Raw genomic sequence first — 17529 nt, forward strand, 5'->3', positions numbered from 1 at the left:
AAACTGTCAACCCAATTTCTTTCCTCTCCTCTATTTGGTTTTAATCAATTTATTGCAGAATAAAATGCATGGACAGTCAAAGTGGTATGTGACAATTTCAAATCCACACACACAGCTATCATGCTGGAAGCCACCTGTTCTTTGGCCTAATTGAGCTAACAATGCCTGCAAATCCAACATATCTGTTTTCAGTCTGTACAGTGTGAAACATGGGAAAATCTATACATTTTTCGTCTGGTATAGAGAAACACTTCTCTTTCACTGTTCACAGGCCAGCCAATGCTCAAAGGGATCTTTTGACCATAACAGTCTTTTAACCTTTCAACTTTACCGTCAACAGTTGCATGGTTGAATATTGATTAACACAGATGTTGCACCAACCCGATCTATTTACTTATAGATGTATTCAGAAGACCATGACTAGGTAACCTTCCATGCTTTCTAGCTGAGCCATGAAGAGAGATTGAAGCAGTTAAGTTCTACAAAAGAAGAGAGCGCTTATTCATGTGTAGGAAAAAGAGAGGATGGATGTGATATCTCATCTCTCTCCGAAAGGCTACCGTATTGGAGGAAGGGAGGCAGGGGACGGAAGACTTTTGTTTTGCTTCCTTGTGGTGGGCCACATTTTGGACCTGTAAAATTTCAAGCAAGTTCGTGTTATTTGATGCTCTTCAAGGGATAGCACAAGGCTCACAAGGTGGATCTGATGAAAATGGTTAACCATTACACAGCTAGTGAGAGATCTGGAGCAAGCAAACAACCTCTAAATCTTTAAAAACCACTCAAAATTCCTGCGCTAGTTTTGTGAGTGGAATGTTATGGAAATGTCAAGCAGTAAAAGATGTCTTTGAAGGCAACTAGATTGATTTGCATTGTAGAGCATTGTTAATTACAGGTTCTTTGAATTGCCATCTTTCTGGACCTGCATCTAGCTCAAGCTATTCTATGCTTAAATCAACAAGAAAGCATTGTGAATCACAGGATGTGTTGAATTGGCTTTTTGAAGACGTGCATTTAGGTCATACTTTCCTTTTTCACTCTACAATGATCATATATGTGCATGGATGATTATAGGTCCCTTTTGTGTTCAACAGAAAACGTTAAGATTCTGTCAATGCAGCCAAAAATCTACACCCTCACAAACTGGTGACATAATCGTGCAGTTGTAAACTATATTAAGTTGGCAAAAATCTTACTATTCAAACAATCAACTACTTTCCAAACACATGATAAACTGCCCATAGAGTTTGAATATTACTTCCAAGTAAAAAATCTTCATTTTTGCTAGTGATCAACTTCGCAAAAAGCATTATGGCCTTTGCACGTTCTTGTCATACAATCCACCAAAATACTTTCCCACTCTCTAATATATGAAATTCATACTATCACAAAAGACTAACAAAAGGAGGCCCTGATACTACGTCAAAAATGACTAAGGAACCAAAGAGACAGTAGGGTTTGTGGGGAGAAACACAAAGTGTGTACGGAAAACACTGAGAGAGAAGAAAACCTCAAAAACACAAGAAGAACATGGTGATGATGCACTGAATCATGCTATGAGAAGAAAAGCTGATACAATGGAGCCAAAGCTCAAAAGATGACTGCACTGTCCTGTCTAACTCAAGCGGCAGTACCTATGGGGAATCCACACAATAAAGGGAGTGAAATGCAATTCTCCGAGCAGTGGGCTATCGAAGTAATCACTGGAAGGTGAAAGACAATTGTTGAGGGAGTGAATCACAATCCTCTAATGCCGTCGGAGATAAGGAAGATGATCACCAATTGTTGAGGGAGCAAAGCACAATTCTCAAATGCCAGGAAGATGGCCTAGGAAGCAAACGCAAATCTTAGAGTGTGTTGGAGCTATCAAACACAAGGAGAGCAACCTAGATAATGAGGCCAAGGGATGGGTGACGACACCAGATGAAAGGACAGCCACTAGGAGAGCAAATGTAGCCTATGAAGGCCTGTCAACACAAAAACGCAGTTACCTAGGGCTGCAAAAATTGACGCCAGATGTGGGGTGACACCAGGCACAAAGATGCTAATGCCAAGCTGGGGAAGGTGACACCAGACATGGAGGAGGTCTCCAAGCAGCCAGACATGAAGCCTGAAGGAAGTGGATGAGGTCTCCAGCTATGGAGGATTGACACCAAGGTAGGAGTGTTATTGCCAACTATAGGGAAGATGCACTAGCTAAAGAGAAGGGTGACTGCCACCAAAACACAGCCCAAAAGGTGGTGAAGGCTAGTGTCTAATAGCAAGAGGGTGAAGATGGAGTAGGCAGCCACGAACCACAAACCCCAATGTCCGCCGGAAGGGGTGTGAGGGTAGTGGAAGGGCTGGAGAGAGAAGGGAAGAGTGTCTAAATGACAAAGGAAGAGGGGTGAAGAATGATAGAAGTGAGTGAAGAATGAATGAAGTGACGGTCTATTTATAGGCATGAGCTGCCTAGGGTGGCGCACCACTATGTGGGCGCCCACTGACGAAACGACCAAAATGTGGACAACATCTCTTTTTGAGGCTGACAATGCAAAACCCTAACTGAAGTGTGTAAACTAAAGAAGTGGTTTCTCAACACATACTTGCCTCAAGAGAACACCTCAACATCACATATATCCGAGCATCAAGAGAATAAAAGCAGAGACCACTTCAAAACATATATCCAAACTAACAACAAAGATTCTCAAACAATGAACCATGGACATACAAAAACATAAAAAGCAAAAAATTATTCACAAAATAGTTCAAAAATCTCCTTACAGAATCGAACCTGAAATTTGCATGTAGATTGTCCCCTTGGTCACTAAAGCACTTCAGCCGTCTTGGCCTGAAGATTTCTAGATATAAATGACTAATTTTAATAAATACATGCCAAGACCCAACCTTACTACTTTGATAGCATCATCTCTTTTTGTTGGCTAAACATTATTGGAATATTCCATGGCTCCTAAAATTTATGGATCTCCAATATAAGTCATATAAACCTCTTTCCAAGTATATTACAAGAACAATAGGAGAATCCTAACTTGAGACTTTTGTGCTCAAATATTTTCATTTTATATGTTCAACCTACATATCCACATTGCACAAATATTTTCATTTTATATGTTCAACCTACATACCCACATTGCACAAATTTCGATGAACATACCAACTTACCAATTGCAAATGTTCATTCTATGGATCTAGCCCACATTGTAGGCATTAATCCTTCATGTATGCAAATCTAGCCTTCATATTCTTGAGTTTCAAGCACTCAATGAGATCATATGGGTGGAATTGTGCAATTGATTTGTTTGTCCATTACATGGGTCCACCATTTGTGACCATTGTAGAGAGACTCACAACACTGCACAAGGAGCTATCGCTTGGCTCAAAAGACTCAAGCTAGTATCTCACAAGTGCAAGGAGCGAGGGAAGTCACTTCTTAAGCTTCTGGTGTACTAATTCACTAGAATAGTACTAGCTTCACTTCCCAATCAAGATTCCTTGAGGGTAGATTCATGCAAACTAGCCACCATTGAACCAGTTCAAGGTTGCATTCCGTGCGCATATGAAACGTTTCGTATAGTACCGTTCCATACGGTTGTACCATACAGTTACATACAAGATCCATGCATTTGAATTGTTTCGAAAAAGTAACCATGGCTTGTGTGCAAAATCCGACCATTAGTGCCGCTTTTTGGTCATTTTTTGGAACTATTTGGAGTTTGAAGTTTGAACTTTACTTTTTCTTTCACACTCCTCCCTCCTTGAATCATACTTCCTCTTCTCTTCTCCCTCACCTCAAGGCTCATCCCTTATAAAAGGGCAGTCTCCTCCCCCCTATCTTACCACACAAACCAACTTGTAGCTTGCTCATCTTCTTCAATCTTCTTCAAGCCTCCATCTTCTTCCAGCAGCCTACTCCCTCTCTCTCTCCCTCTTTCTCTCCCTTTCCCTCACCTCTTCCAAGTTTCTCCTATCCCTATCTTCAAGGATCTCTACATGGAGTTCGAGGAGATTGATCATCGAGTCTCACACACCCGTTAGGGGTGACGAGTTGTTGCTTGAGTTGCGAGCACCAGACCATTGCTGCACCACACATCAACTAGGGAGTTCCTCTACTGCACATGCAATTGTTGCATTTTGCAGAGGAAGCTCATGGGAGTGTCATCAGTGATGGGGACTTTAGTGAGGTGTCTTAGGCCTCTTCTAGTGAGGGTGACTCTCCACCTTCTAATGTATAGCATTTTTCTCTCACTCAATCAAACATGTTACGGTTTACCCAACTCTAGTTTTAAGTTTCGACTCTTATATGGCCTTGCAAATTGTTGTGTAAACTCAAATCCATGGAAACTTTGTGCTTTCCACAATCTATCTTTAAATTGCACAATTTATGTGTATAGGCTGATTATGTATATAATATTATATGTATTTTTTTAGTGAACGTATAAAACAATGTATTTTATTCTTAAAATTTTTGTGTAGGTATTAAACCACACATTCGCATACTGAACGTATCATACTAAATGTACAAAACCACCCTTAACCAGCTGGATACAGCCCAGTACAAAAGAGCCTGTTCCTATACAAGTATTTGGATTCCTGGCTATAAGAGAACCAGTAGAGATTTGTATATGAATAAACTTTAGTTTCATCCCCTAAAACAGTGTGTGCATATCCATTCTCTTCCTCTTTTTCCCTCTGCACTATATAAAAGTTGCACTTCAATGATTAAGCCTTTTAATAGCCTTCTCTTAAAAAGCTAGAAATTTTGAGACAACAAACAAGGACATACCGGTTTAGAAAGGCATTTATGTCAGAAAGAACCACTACGTCTAGTAACCTGCTCCACAAGATTCGCCTCTTCTAAATTCTGATCAATCTTTGAATGTTGACTTTTATGGCTTACGCAGGCTAGCAGCAGCAGCAGCCACTAGAGCAATAACCACACCAAGGCTAGCACCAACAGCAGAAGCAGCAGTGGCACCTGAAAGCATAGTATCATGCTTCTGTGCTTGGTTCACAGCATCAGCTAAGTCTTTCTTCATCTCCAACAACAAATGCTCTCTTGAAAGCTCCTGAAAGCATGAGGTTGAAAAGGAACAAATCAAACAGTGAAATCAAATAACACATATATTTAACATTTACAACCATATTCACACCTGAACTGCTGTAAAATATGAATGAAATTTGTCCTGAGAGAGCTGAAACTCACCATAAGTGCAGCATCTTCATGATCCAAAAGAACTCTGTTAACAAGAGCTCTCAGGCTTTTGACACCCTCTACAGGAAGAACCACTTCTCTCTTTCGGAATGGAAGTTGAACAAGATTAATGGGTGCAGCAATGAGTCTCTGTGTAGCTCCTTGCAGCATTCCATTGAAATTTGTGCTTCTCACTCTAGCTTCTTCTGCAGCTATCTTCTCCTTAAATTCAGCAGCATCAGCTGCTACTCCATGTACAGCATATGGGCATGAATTTACAACAACGGACATATTTGTAGGCACTTCATATGTTTTCATCACTGCAGCAGCTGCGGCCTGCCGACGATCAGCACTAACAGCAAACTTATTTGTAATTGCCAGAACATGAGGAATTCCTGCTGAGGCTACCTCATCCAATAGCACAGAAAGTGCTGGCTTAACTGATTGATGCAACCTTGGTATTTTATGGGCAAGATTATGCACAAGAATGACAAGATCAACCTTTTTCTCTAGTTGACCACTTGTAAAGCTAAGCTCTTCTCTTAACAGATCAACTTCACTTGCCAAATCCTACAATGACAAAAGTATTGGGTAAACACTGGCTATCACACAAAAGGGGCAGATAAAAATATTCTTGTCTCAAATTAAAAGAGACTAAGTAAAACAATATATTAAAACCAATTTGTGATCAGAATTAAGCCATGTGAGTTTGTTTTGTTTTCACAGAAAAGAATGATGTCGTTAAGAAACCCCTTCGGAATGAAGTATCCCAAGCCACATAAATTTGGCATCATAAGAGTGATCATTATTCCAAATCCCATCACTTAGCACCCAGTTTGTGAGTCTTGAATATAAAGCACTTTCATCATCAGTGGAGTGTAGTGACAGATGTGCAAAGAACCAATCCAACACCAAGGCATAGAACTGGCTTGAACTCTAGCAAGCAAAGGAAGAGAAATGGACCTGCAGATTAACTCCTACTGGATCAACATAAGCTACTCCCTGAGCAATTCCCTCCTTTCGATCGACATCAGGGAAGAGGCCATCACCCGGGCTGAAGATAGTTCCTCGACCTTGGCCAAGTAGTGCATAATACAATGAAGTTTTTCCAGCTCCCTGCAACCGCAAGGATGCTTGTATGAGGTGCAATAGGTTAAAACAGGCGGAGCTTTCAAATACAGACAGTGGAGTATGGTTAAAATAGGAAAGCCACCTCAAGTCCAAGAAGCCGGACGCGCCTGAGTCGCAGAACCACTTTTTGGGACACAGTTTCAAAATCACTACTACATTGTATAATGAGCTCACTCAGACCTTCAATTCCAGAGCTTCTAGCGCCCAGAATGTCACCAAAATCATTTCCAGTGTTTGCAGCATCATTGTCAGGGATCTCTGCAGCATTTATGATTGATTCAGAACTTGGCTGTTGTGAGCTTTCTTGAACAGGTGGCCCAATCCTAATACGCATTCTTTGTAATGGCTCATACATACTAGGGGACCGTTTTTCCATAGATAAGTTTGGTGCTGGGAAGGATTCCACTGTAGCTGAACACCTGCTAAGATTAAGAGCGGTTATATTCCAAGAGGTGTAAGGCATCCTATAAACCTCATACATGCATGGTAACTACTTACAACAATCCTTAAGAGAGATTTATGCTATTCAACAATACCTATATTCTCAGAGGTTCAAGCCATGCCCTAAACGTCATAAATAAACTTACATTGTTGTCAATTCACCATGGAAGGCATTAAATATCCAAGCATGCAAGCTTCACTCAGATTTATTACTACATTTACTGAACCTCATGGTTGTGAGTTTACAGCTGAAGGAGAAGTCAGCTTACATACATGCAGAAGTGCAAAAAAGTTGTTCGATCCTCTAAGTCTAAGATGAGTTGTCTAGATTTACTTTGGCATTCTCAGCCACCCAAGCTGTGCTTGATAGGCACTTGGCAGTTTATGCAATCACATCCTGGATTCCCCAGACCAAACATTGGCAAACAGTTTGGCTCATAGTAACAAGGAACAGCTGTCCCAAGGCCCCGGAATGCGGGAACGCTGTCCTGAAAGGATGGGCTGAATGGGGATGCCAAAATGGGACAGGGATGTGAGAACAGAGGATCAAGGTACAGCAGAGATTCAGTAGACAGTGTGAGAGAGTGACAGACAGAGTTGAAGCACGACACCCAAGAGAATCAACTGAATGAGTGTAATCTGAAAGTACAAAGTACAACCCTTAAACCTTAGGGTTGTAGGGGGGTGTTCACACCCGACACACACTAAGTGCCCAAATGTGTGTAACATAAGCACATAAGTACATACGACAATAAGACCATAAGTCTGGGGGAAAAACCTCTCCTACCGAGAGTAAAAAGTGCCCCAGTGTCCTACTGATCACCAACACTCCCATATGAGCGTAGGCATAAGTAAGGCGTGAGTCAAATACCCAACAAACCCCCCTGGAGTGAAGAGTGATCAAGAGTACAAGGATCATCCACCACCAAAGGATATCAAATTTAAAGCATCTCGAAATGCTTCAAATTTGTCACGAGGAAGAGCTTTGGTGAAGATGTCTGCCACATTACTGGTGGTAGGACAATAGACAAGGCTGATAGCACCTGCATGTAGCCTCTCTCTGACAAAGTGATAGTGAATCTCAATGTGTTTCGTGCGAGCATGAAACACTGGGTTCCGTGCCACTGCAATGGCACTCTGACTGTCAATGAACAATGGAGTAGGCTCGATAACAGATACATCCAAATCAGCTAGCAAGCGTCTAAGCCAAACGCATTCAACTGTGGTAGTGAAAGCTGCCTTGTATTCAGCTTCACATGACGATGTGGTAACAGTGGATTGTTTCTTGCTAAGCCAAGAAATGCAAGAAGTGCCAAGAAAGAAACAATTGCCACTAGTAGAGTGACATGTATCATAATCACCAGCCTAATCAGAATCACTGTAAGCATGTAAATGCAGTGGTCCCCCCTTGGCATAAAGCAACCCAACAGAACGAGTACCCTGCAAGTAGCGAAAAACACGCTTGACAGCTTGCCAATGTGACATACGTGGCTGATGCATATACCTGCTCAAAGCTGAAACTGCAAACTGTATGTCCGGCCTAGTATTGCATAGATAGATAAGACATCCAACTGCAGGAGCATATGTATGTATATCAAACAAATCACTGTCATCATGTAATGACAGTTTCAGTCCAGGTTCCATGGGAGTACAAACTGGCTTGCAATCCTGTAAGCCAAACTTCTCAAGAAGCTGCCCAATATACCTTGACTGTGATAACCCAATACCTCGAGCAGTATGTATGAACTGGATGCCCAAGTAGTAATGCAAAACTCCCAAGTCAGACATGTCAAAAGTTTGCTGCAAATTTTGTTTGAATGCTGAAATCTGATCAACATGTGTTCCAGTGAGCAAAAGGTCATCAACATAAAGACATAAAATCAGCATAGATCCCCCTTCTTTACATACGTAAAGGATAGACTCAGATGAGCTGTTTAGAAACCCCTGACCAAGCAAGAAAGCATCTATCTTTTCATACCAAGCTCTAGGAACTTGTTTTAAACCATATAGTGCCTTTTTGAGCTTGCATATCAAATGTTCTGAGCCTTCAACTGCAAAACCAATGGGCTGCTGTACATAAACTTCCTCCTGAAGTTCCCCATGTAAAAATGCAGTCTTGATATCTAGCTGATGTACTGTCCAACCATAATGTGCAGCCAAAGCAATCATAGACCTGATGGTCGTCATACGGGAAGTAGGAGCAAATGTCTCCTCATAATCAATGCCCTTTTTCTCTGCGTAGCCTTTAGCTACCAGCCGTGCCTTGTATTTATCAATGGATCCATCTGCTTTTCTTTTCAATTTGTAGACCCATTTCGTTCCAATGGCTTTCTTCCCAAATGGCAAGGACACCAAATCCCAAGTTTGATTCTTAGTAATAGAATCTAATTCAGCTTGCATGGCTGCCATCCAATGCACATTGAGTTGTGCATCCTCATAACATTCAGGCTCTTCATTATCAAAAGTACTTGCTGCCATAATAAACTCCATGGTATGTGCTGAATCATGCAAACGAGTTTGCCTTCTAATACGACCAGCCATGGGTGCATCCAAAGGACTATCTTGCATAGTCTGCAAATACCATCTAGGTAGCTGTCTAGCATCCTGGCTGTGTGCAAGCTCTTGCTGAATTTCTGTTTCAGCATTATGCTGAATATTCCGATCAGCCAATGGCTGAATTTCTGCACTTTCCATAGGAGCAGCTGGCTAAACATTAGGTTCATTTTGTGAACCTCCAGCTGAATCACCAAAAGTAATGGGCAGCAGCCCTTCAAAAACATCACGGGCAGCCTGATATGTGTCCAAACCAGCCAAGGATAATTCTGATTTTTCATCAAAAACAACATCCCTGCTGACAAAAACCTTCTTCGTAACGGGATCATAGAGTCTGTAGCCTTTGCTCTCATTGCTATATCCCATAAAAATGCACTTAACAGCCTTGTTGTCCAATTTTCTTCTAAGTACCTGTGGAATATGGGCATAGGCAAGACACCCAAAGGTACGAAAGTGACCAACACAAGGTTTACGGCTGTTTCAAGCCTCAAATGGTGTGATGGTCTTCAAGGCTTTGGTAGGGCATCTGTTCAAAATATGGCAAGCACACATGACTGCTTCCATCCAAAAACTATAAGGCAAGCTCTTTGCCTTCAGCATACATCTCGCCATCTCCATGAGTGACCGATTTTTCCTCTCTGCTACCCCATTCTGCTGTGGAGTATAAGCTGTAGTATACTGATGTACTATGCCCTTCTCCTGCAAAAAAGAATTCAGTATAGAGGACATGTATTCCCCCCCTTGGTCCGAACGGAGAGTCTTAATTTTGCATCCAGATTGGTTTTCAACAAGTGCACTGAAAGCCAAAAATGCATCATACACTTCTGACTTCTTTTTCAAACAATAGACCCAGCAAAAACGTGTGAAGTCATCAATGAATGTCACAAAATAATAACAACCACCCAATGATATGGTCTGCATAGGCCCACAAACATCTGAATGCGCCAACTGCAATCTGGTTGTTGCTCTGAAAGCAACATCACGAGGAAATGAGAACCGATGCATTTTCCCCAAAATGCATCCCTCGCATAAGTGCTCAGGAGGTCTCTCCAAGAGAGGTAAGCCATCCAGCATCTGAGTGCGCTGTAAAAGCATCAAGCTGCCAAAGTTTACATGCCCTAAACGAACATGCCATAACTCCGCCTCTATCATAGCAGGAGTAAGAGTGGATGTCAAGTATGCTGACTGATCTACTAAAAGAGCATCCAACTCATATAAACCATGACACAAAGATCCTGTCAAGACCAAAGTCATGCATTCTTTTTCTCGAACCATGCAACGGTCATCATCAAAGGTGACCTGCATACCACAACGTGCCAAAAAAGAAATAGAAAGCAAATTCTTCTTTATTCCAGGCACAAACAAAGCATCCTGCAGGCGGAGAATAGAGCCATCAATGGCTGTGAGCTGAATCTTCCCAATACCACAAACAGGGTATGATGCATTATTGGCACACTGTACCGATTTCCCAACGGGAGGTGCACTAACTGAAGCAAACAAATCTCTGCGAGATGTGATATGTCTAGAAGCACCACTGTCAAAGAACCAAGTGTCAGCATCCTCTATAGAGCTAAGTGCTCTATCGGCCCAAGAGATGTCATAACTGCAAGTGTAAAAACAATAGTCCCCGTCCACAACAAAGGACGCGGACTCACTAGCAGTGGAAGGAGTAGTAGAAACGGACATTCTTGACTCCTTCTTCTTCTCTTTGGCAATGCGCTTTCTGCACTCAGTGATATAGTGGCCGGGCTTCTTACAATAATGACATTTTCCTTTCTTTGCTTGAGTTCCCCCTTGTGACTGATTCTGCGATGTGCCCGAAGTGCCAAAACTCTGTGGAGCATTTTTCACCTTGTTGTTCTTGCCTTTCTATCTTGCCACAAAAGCCTGCTCAGAGACTATAGCATCCACACCACTATTTTTCCGTGTTTGCTCCTCCTCTAGAAGCAAGCTAACCAGCTGAATAAAAGTGAGTGGGTGCTCGGCAATCCTCATGGTGAGGTTCAATGCAGTATGAAAAGACAAGTACGAAGGAGGTAAGGAATTCAAGGTGGTGGATATTAACTGTGCATCCGAAAAATACTCATCTACATTCCTGAGCTGCTCCCTCAAGTCCTAAATCTTGTTTAAGTGATCCTGCATAGAATCACCTTCATGCATCTTCAGAGTTTCCAACTCTTTCTTCAAGAAAGAGATCTGAGTCTTATTCTTTTCTGCAAACATATGCTCCAAAGTCAACCATGCATCTCGTGAAGAAGATGCCGAACGGATATGAGGTATGATGGACCGCTGAACTGCCAAAGCAATCAGCGACAAGGCCTGTGCATCACGGGTATCCCAAGCTTTTTGAGCTGCAGTTCTTGGTGGAAGTGGCTGAGGTCCCCGTTGTCCACGTGCGCCATGGGGAGGAGGAGTAGCGGGAGCTACAACTCCCGGTCGAGTTTCCTCTCCACTGACATAATCCCATAAATTCTTGGCCACTAATACATTCTTCATCATGAATGACCAAAGGGAATAGTTGTTTCCGTCCAGTCTGTCTTCCTTGGATACATACGTAAAAACATCACCTCCTTGATTTGCCATGATGATAAATTTCCAAAGACAAAATGAGCAATGTCAAAGCAATATTAACTGGAAATCTGCAAATTTCCAGAAATTGCAACAAATACGTTTCTGCAATTAATGTGCAAGGGCGTACTCTGTCAAAAAACTGTCTTTTAATGCACGCTTCCCAAGGTGCAAACAGTGCACTGCAACACTGTTATGTCAAAATCCCCAAAATTTTTGCCAAAATTTCTATCAAAAACAGTCTTTCTGTGACTGTATCAGCAATTCAAATGCAACTGTCCTCAAAATACACAAAAGCCCCAAAATTTCTGACGATCCAGTCCAGAAATTTGCATGAAATTTATCCCCCCACTTGTTCTGTGCCTGCCGCGTGTGAACCTCCACTTCCAGAACTGTAACTGGGCTGAAATTAAAAAAATTTGTTGAAAATTTTACCTGATGTGGAGCAGACTGGCGTGTGCTGGTCGGCGGGCAGTTTGGCGCAGGACAGGCTGACGTGGTCGTTAGACGAGCAGGCTGCGCGTGGTCAAAACGGCGGGCAGGACGGGATGATGTCAGACTTGCGGGCTGCACGTGACGTTGACGGGCGGGCGCAGGTCAGTCGCATGTGACGGGTGGACTGACGGTGGTCTGACGGAAGTCGCGTGGGCTAACAGACGACTTAGGCGGCGCCTAGGCTGACGAGGACTGCACTGTTGGACAGCGTGCTGGATACGTCAGAGCCTGCAGCTGACATGACGAGACTGATGTCAGACATGACTGACGAGACTAACGTTGACGGCTCCTGCTGGTGGCGCGCTGGGACAGGCAAGTGTTGCGCGCTGACTGTTGGAGCTGCGCGCAGGGCAGAGGAGTCGTCTGGTGCTGCACGCTGACGGGCTGACAGGCGCAGGCAGGACTGGGCAGGTCTGGAGCTGGCGACACGGGGGCAAAACTGGCGGGGGCTGCTGGCTGCTGACTGAGGACCGCTCTGATACCAAATGTGACAACAGAGGATCAAGGTACAACAGAGATTCAGTAGACAGTGTGAGAGAGTGAGAGACAGAGTTGAAGCACGACACCCAAGAGAATCAACTGAATGAGTGTAATCTGAAAGTACAAAGTATAACCCTTAAACCTTAGGGTTGTAGGGGGGTGTTCACACCCGACACACACTAAGTGCCCAAATGTGTGTAACATAAGCACATAAGTACATACGACAATAAGACCATAAGTCTGGGGGAAAAAACCTCTCCTACCGAGAGTGAAAAGTGCCCCAATGTCCTACTGATCACCGACACTCCCATATGAGCGTAGACGTAAGTAAGGCGCGAGTCAAATACCCAACAAGGGACATCCCCTGTCCCGTCCCCTACCCCGTCCCCTACCCCGTCCCCTTGTCAGGTCCCCTGTTACGGGACATTTTTTACTCTTTTTTTTTCTTGGGAGTGGGTGTCTTTTAGTGGGTGGTTTTTTTGTATGTTCTTTGGTAGTATACATTCACCCACACACACAGTAACATGGGACCGGTTTTGGGGATAGGGATGGAAATAGGGACGGGCCCACAGGGACAAGAATGATAAGTTGCCATCCCCTGTTACCATGAGAGGGGGCTCTAACATGGGGATGGGACTAGGATGGGAAGCTACAAAATGGGCATCCCTATTACTATGCTCACACATCCATCCACCACATCACATGCATACATTTTCAAATCCTATTTATATATGTCATTCCCTCCTGCGTCCCACCCCCCGTCCCCATTCCTTGCTTTTAGCCGTCCCCCGTCCCCGACCCCATCCCCGTCCCCGTTCCCGTTCCATGTTACTATGGTTTGGCTGGTTTGGCATCAAACATGTAGCTCTTCCCTTGATTTTGGACAACATAGAAAGACTATGAATTTTCCAAAAATATTTGCAAAAACCATTTTTTCATTCCCAAAGTAAAAGATCCTTTTACAAATCAAATGCCCAACCTGCTACAAGTATAGAGACAAATGATAACACTGACTGGTAATACAAAGTACCATCCTCACTCAAAAGAGTTAGCTTTTGTTATCTAATATGTATGGTATGTATTATTCACCAACCTTACACAACCCATTTCTCCTCCAGCCTCACATAAACCATATTAATTAAACTCCACCAGCCTCACACAACCCATTTTGATTAAACTCCACCAGCCTCACACAACCCATTCTAATTAAACCTTAGAAGATTTGGAGCATGCCCCCCCAAAAGGGAACTCCTTTTTGTCAAAAGTGGTGCAACAATGAAAGCATAGACGAGTGTTGAGATAAACTGCTGAACACAAGACAGAAGAGAAGGAAAATAGAAGAACATTGCAAAAGAAAATAACTCACAGATGTGCTCGGGAAATTGAATCCATATACCAAACACGAGAATGATGCGTACAACAATGAGTCACTAGCTGAATGGGCACTAGAACTAGCTCCTCTCTCCAACAGGAAGACCACCTAAAGAATGATGATGACTAAATGGGAGGAGGATGAGCCACAAAATAAATAGGTCTAAAATGGCAACTGGTTGGCCAGCATTTGATGCTGGTCAACTTGCATAAAATGCCACAAATGCCACACAAAAATCACTAAAATAATGACTGGTGTGCCCAACCCAATTGGCATGCACAAACTCACACATGAGCTAACAATCCTACTAACACCCTCTCTCAAATCATGAGTGATTTGATACAATACAATGATAATGACTCATCACAGTCCATACAGCATAGAACCACCAGAGTAGAACCATGGATGCCCGAGTAGTGGGTGATCAAGTCACCACCAATGTGCCTCAGAGAGAACTTGAGGTCGATGTCAAGTGTACCGGCTCCTGAAAAAAGAGAAGAGTGATAACATATTTCTCTATCCATCAACAATGTCTCGTAGTAGCATACAAGACCATCCTATCAAAAATGCCTCTGAACATACGTGACCATGGATTCCCCACCTTTGGCCAAGACCGCCAAAGTGTCCCCTCATGTGAGCACAAACTAGGAGCCAATCCCGCTCTCTGTCAAAGAAACAACCCATCATGAACCTGGATGCCAATCCTAGCTCCAGGATTTAAACTTTCCAGACTTCAATCAATGCATCAAGGACACCCCGCTTTGAAACCTTTGCACATGTATACCTATATGGATGCGGCTCGACTGCCCCATATCACCACCCTCTCACACTTCCTCTTTGGCACTAGAAAGTCATGAGAAATAACCGCATCTCCTAGACTAGAAAGCAACAGAGGAAGGGGGAATGAAGCCCTTCCCTTGATTTGAAGAAATGGATCCCTTTCACACCTACTTTGCCTTGGCTAGAGGATCGAAGCCGGAGTCGGAGTCAAAGTCTGAGTCAGAGTCGGAGGAAGAGAATGACTCGTCGAAGGAGTTTACATCTTGCTTTTTTTTCTTCTCCTTTGTCTTCTAGGTGGCTGTTAACTCCTTATTGTCCTTCCGCAAGTGTCTCTTCTTACCATAGTAATAACACTGGGCCTTCGACTTCTTCTTCCGGTCACCCCTCTCTAAAACTGTAAAGACCTCATTGAAACCTCCATAATGAGATGAAAGCCTCCCCTGTAAACACAAAGATACCTCATGCTCAAGCAATAGAGAGGACATATGTGTAAAGATCACAAGTGTAGAGGATGTCTGTACCCGCAAGGATTGGCCACTCCATCAAACTCCAAGGGGAGCTTGTAGAGTACCATTCCCACTAGATGTGTCTCTGAAAGGACAGACCACATGTGTTGAAGTTGATCCTATTCCTGTGTCACATGAAGCAAAAAGGACCGAATAGTGTTCAACTCAAACTTCATCTATTGAAGCTGTCCATAAAGGATCACAACACGCATGGGGGAAGGTGCCTCGTATAACATTTGAAGCTATGACCATATTTTTTGTGATGTCCTGCAGGAGGTAACTGCTGATAGAACTTCTTTAGAAATACATCGAAGCAATGTAGAATATGCACATGCATCGTCTGAATCTTATGTAAGCATAGCTTCCTCATGGTTGACCTCATCAAAATCTTCGGGAAGAGGAAAAGGACACTGAGGCCGAGGAATAGCTCCACTAATAATGTACCAAAACTGCTTCTGTACAAATCAAGCTTTCAGCACAGCACTCCATGTAAGATAGTCAGCTCCATGTAACTTATCATCCGTAGAAGTGCCGGGAGAGGCCACTGGGAGAGAATAAGAAGAGAAGATAGAGAATAGAAGGTATGCCGAGAGAGAATACAGCCAAACCAACAACAAATACTTCACAAAATGAGAGTTCACATGCAATGCAATAAAAAATATGATCAGAAACAAAGGCCAACTTCTACAAAATGAAGAAAAACCAGCCAAAAACTCCCAGAAACAGCAAAAACAGCCTGTGCAAACACAGCTATGGTTAGAGGCAAAAAATGAACAAACACAAGCTGGTGGAGCATTTAATGCAGCCAATTGACGATCGCATGCTGGAATCTAGGCGCAAACTGAAAACTCAGGTTGCTAGTCTAAAAAACGCAGGCTTGTACAGTAGGGGGAAGAAAGACCTATAATTAGCAAAAAATTGCAGTAGGAACCTAGATCCTGCAATCTGATACCATGTTAGAAGTGGTGCAGCTATGGAAGCATAGACAAGTGCTGAGATAAACAATTGAACACAAGACAGAAGAGAAAGAAAACATAAGAACATTGCAAAAGAAGAGAACTCAGAGATGTGCTCACGAAATGGAATCCATATACCAAACACAAGAATGACGCATATAGAAGTGAGTCACTAGCTACGTGGGCACCGGCATTGGCTCCTCTCTCCAATAGGAAGACCACCTAAAGAATGATGATGACTGAATGAGAGAAGGGTAAGCCAAAAAATAAATAGGCATAAGGCCTAAAATGGCAGCTTGTTGGCCAACTAGCATAAAATGCCACACAAAAATCACTAAAATAATGACTAGTGTGCCCAGTCCAACTAGTATGCACAAACTCACACATGAGCTGACAATCCTACTAACACTTTTGTCAGTTAAACACCTTACATACTATCAATAGTGAAACAAAACAATAGTGCTGACCGATGATAAACACTAACATCCTCACTAAAAAGATTTATCTCGGTTTCTCCTTGTATATTATATGTACATATGTATTCTCCACTAGCCTCACAAGACCCAAAACCTTAGAAAGTTTGGTGTATGCCCGCCATATCACGCACTTGCTTGAGCCAAGTCCCTATTCACACATTAACTAGCCCAAGCTCATAAACTATTTCACCTTGGCATTTTTTCATAATTGGTCATGTCCCTTGAGGTGTGTACGTGTACATTATATAATCACGTGACTCTAGGTAATGTGTCCTCATTATCCCTAAGAGGATTTATAAAGACTATGTTGGGAATAAAGGGTCATATCGCGCACTTGCTTGAGCCAAGCCCCTATTCACACATTAACTAGCCCAAGCTCGTAAACTATTTCACCTTGGCATTTTTTCATAATTGGTCATGTCCCTTGAGGTGTGTACGTGTACATTATATAATCACGCGACTCTAGGTGATGTGTCCTCATTATACCTGAGAGGATTTATAAAGACTATGTTGGGAATAAGGGTCACATGCCTTTTATACGTGCTCAGGTGTGAACACAACCTTAGCACTTGTACTTTAG

At 42.8% G+C, this 17529-nt stretch overlaps 1 protein-coding gene across 1 annotated transcript in view; it reads right to left on the reverse strand.

Moving 5' to 3' along the window:
* Positions 1 to 212: 212 nt before the first annotated feature.
* LOC148012606 (lipase class 3 family protein) overlaps positions 213 to 17529 on the reverse strand; it is an 84757-nt gene continuing 67440 nt past the window's right edge. The window contains exons 11-15 of the mRNA XM_087669442.1: positions 6405 to 6741; positions 6155 to 6307; positions 5204 to 5761; positions 4784 to 5066; positions 213 to 632 (exon numbers count right to left, since the gene is read on the reverse strand). Coding sequence (XP_087525568.1) covers positions 4887 to 5066; positions 5204 to 5761; positions 6155 to 6307; positions 6405 to 6741 — 1228 coding nt within the window. The 3' untranslated portion in view covers positions 213 to 632; positions 4784 to 4886. The remainder of the gene's footprint in view (positions 633 to 4783; positions 5067 to 5203; positions 5762 to 6154; positions 6308 to 6404; positions 6742 to 17529) is intronic.

The sequence above is a fragment of the Lygodium microphyllum genome, chromosome 27, assembly GCF_053477565.2.
Source record: "Lygodium microphyllum isolate KBCC chromosome 27, Lygodium_microphyllum_v1.1.10, whole genome shotgun sequence".
NCBI classification, from domain to species: domain Eukaryota; kingdom Viridiplantae; phylum Streptophyta; class Polypodiopsida; order Schizaeales; family Lygodiaceae; genus Lygodium; species Lygodium microphyllum.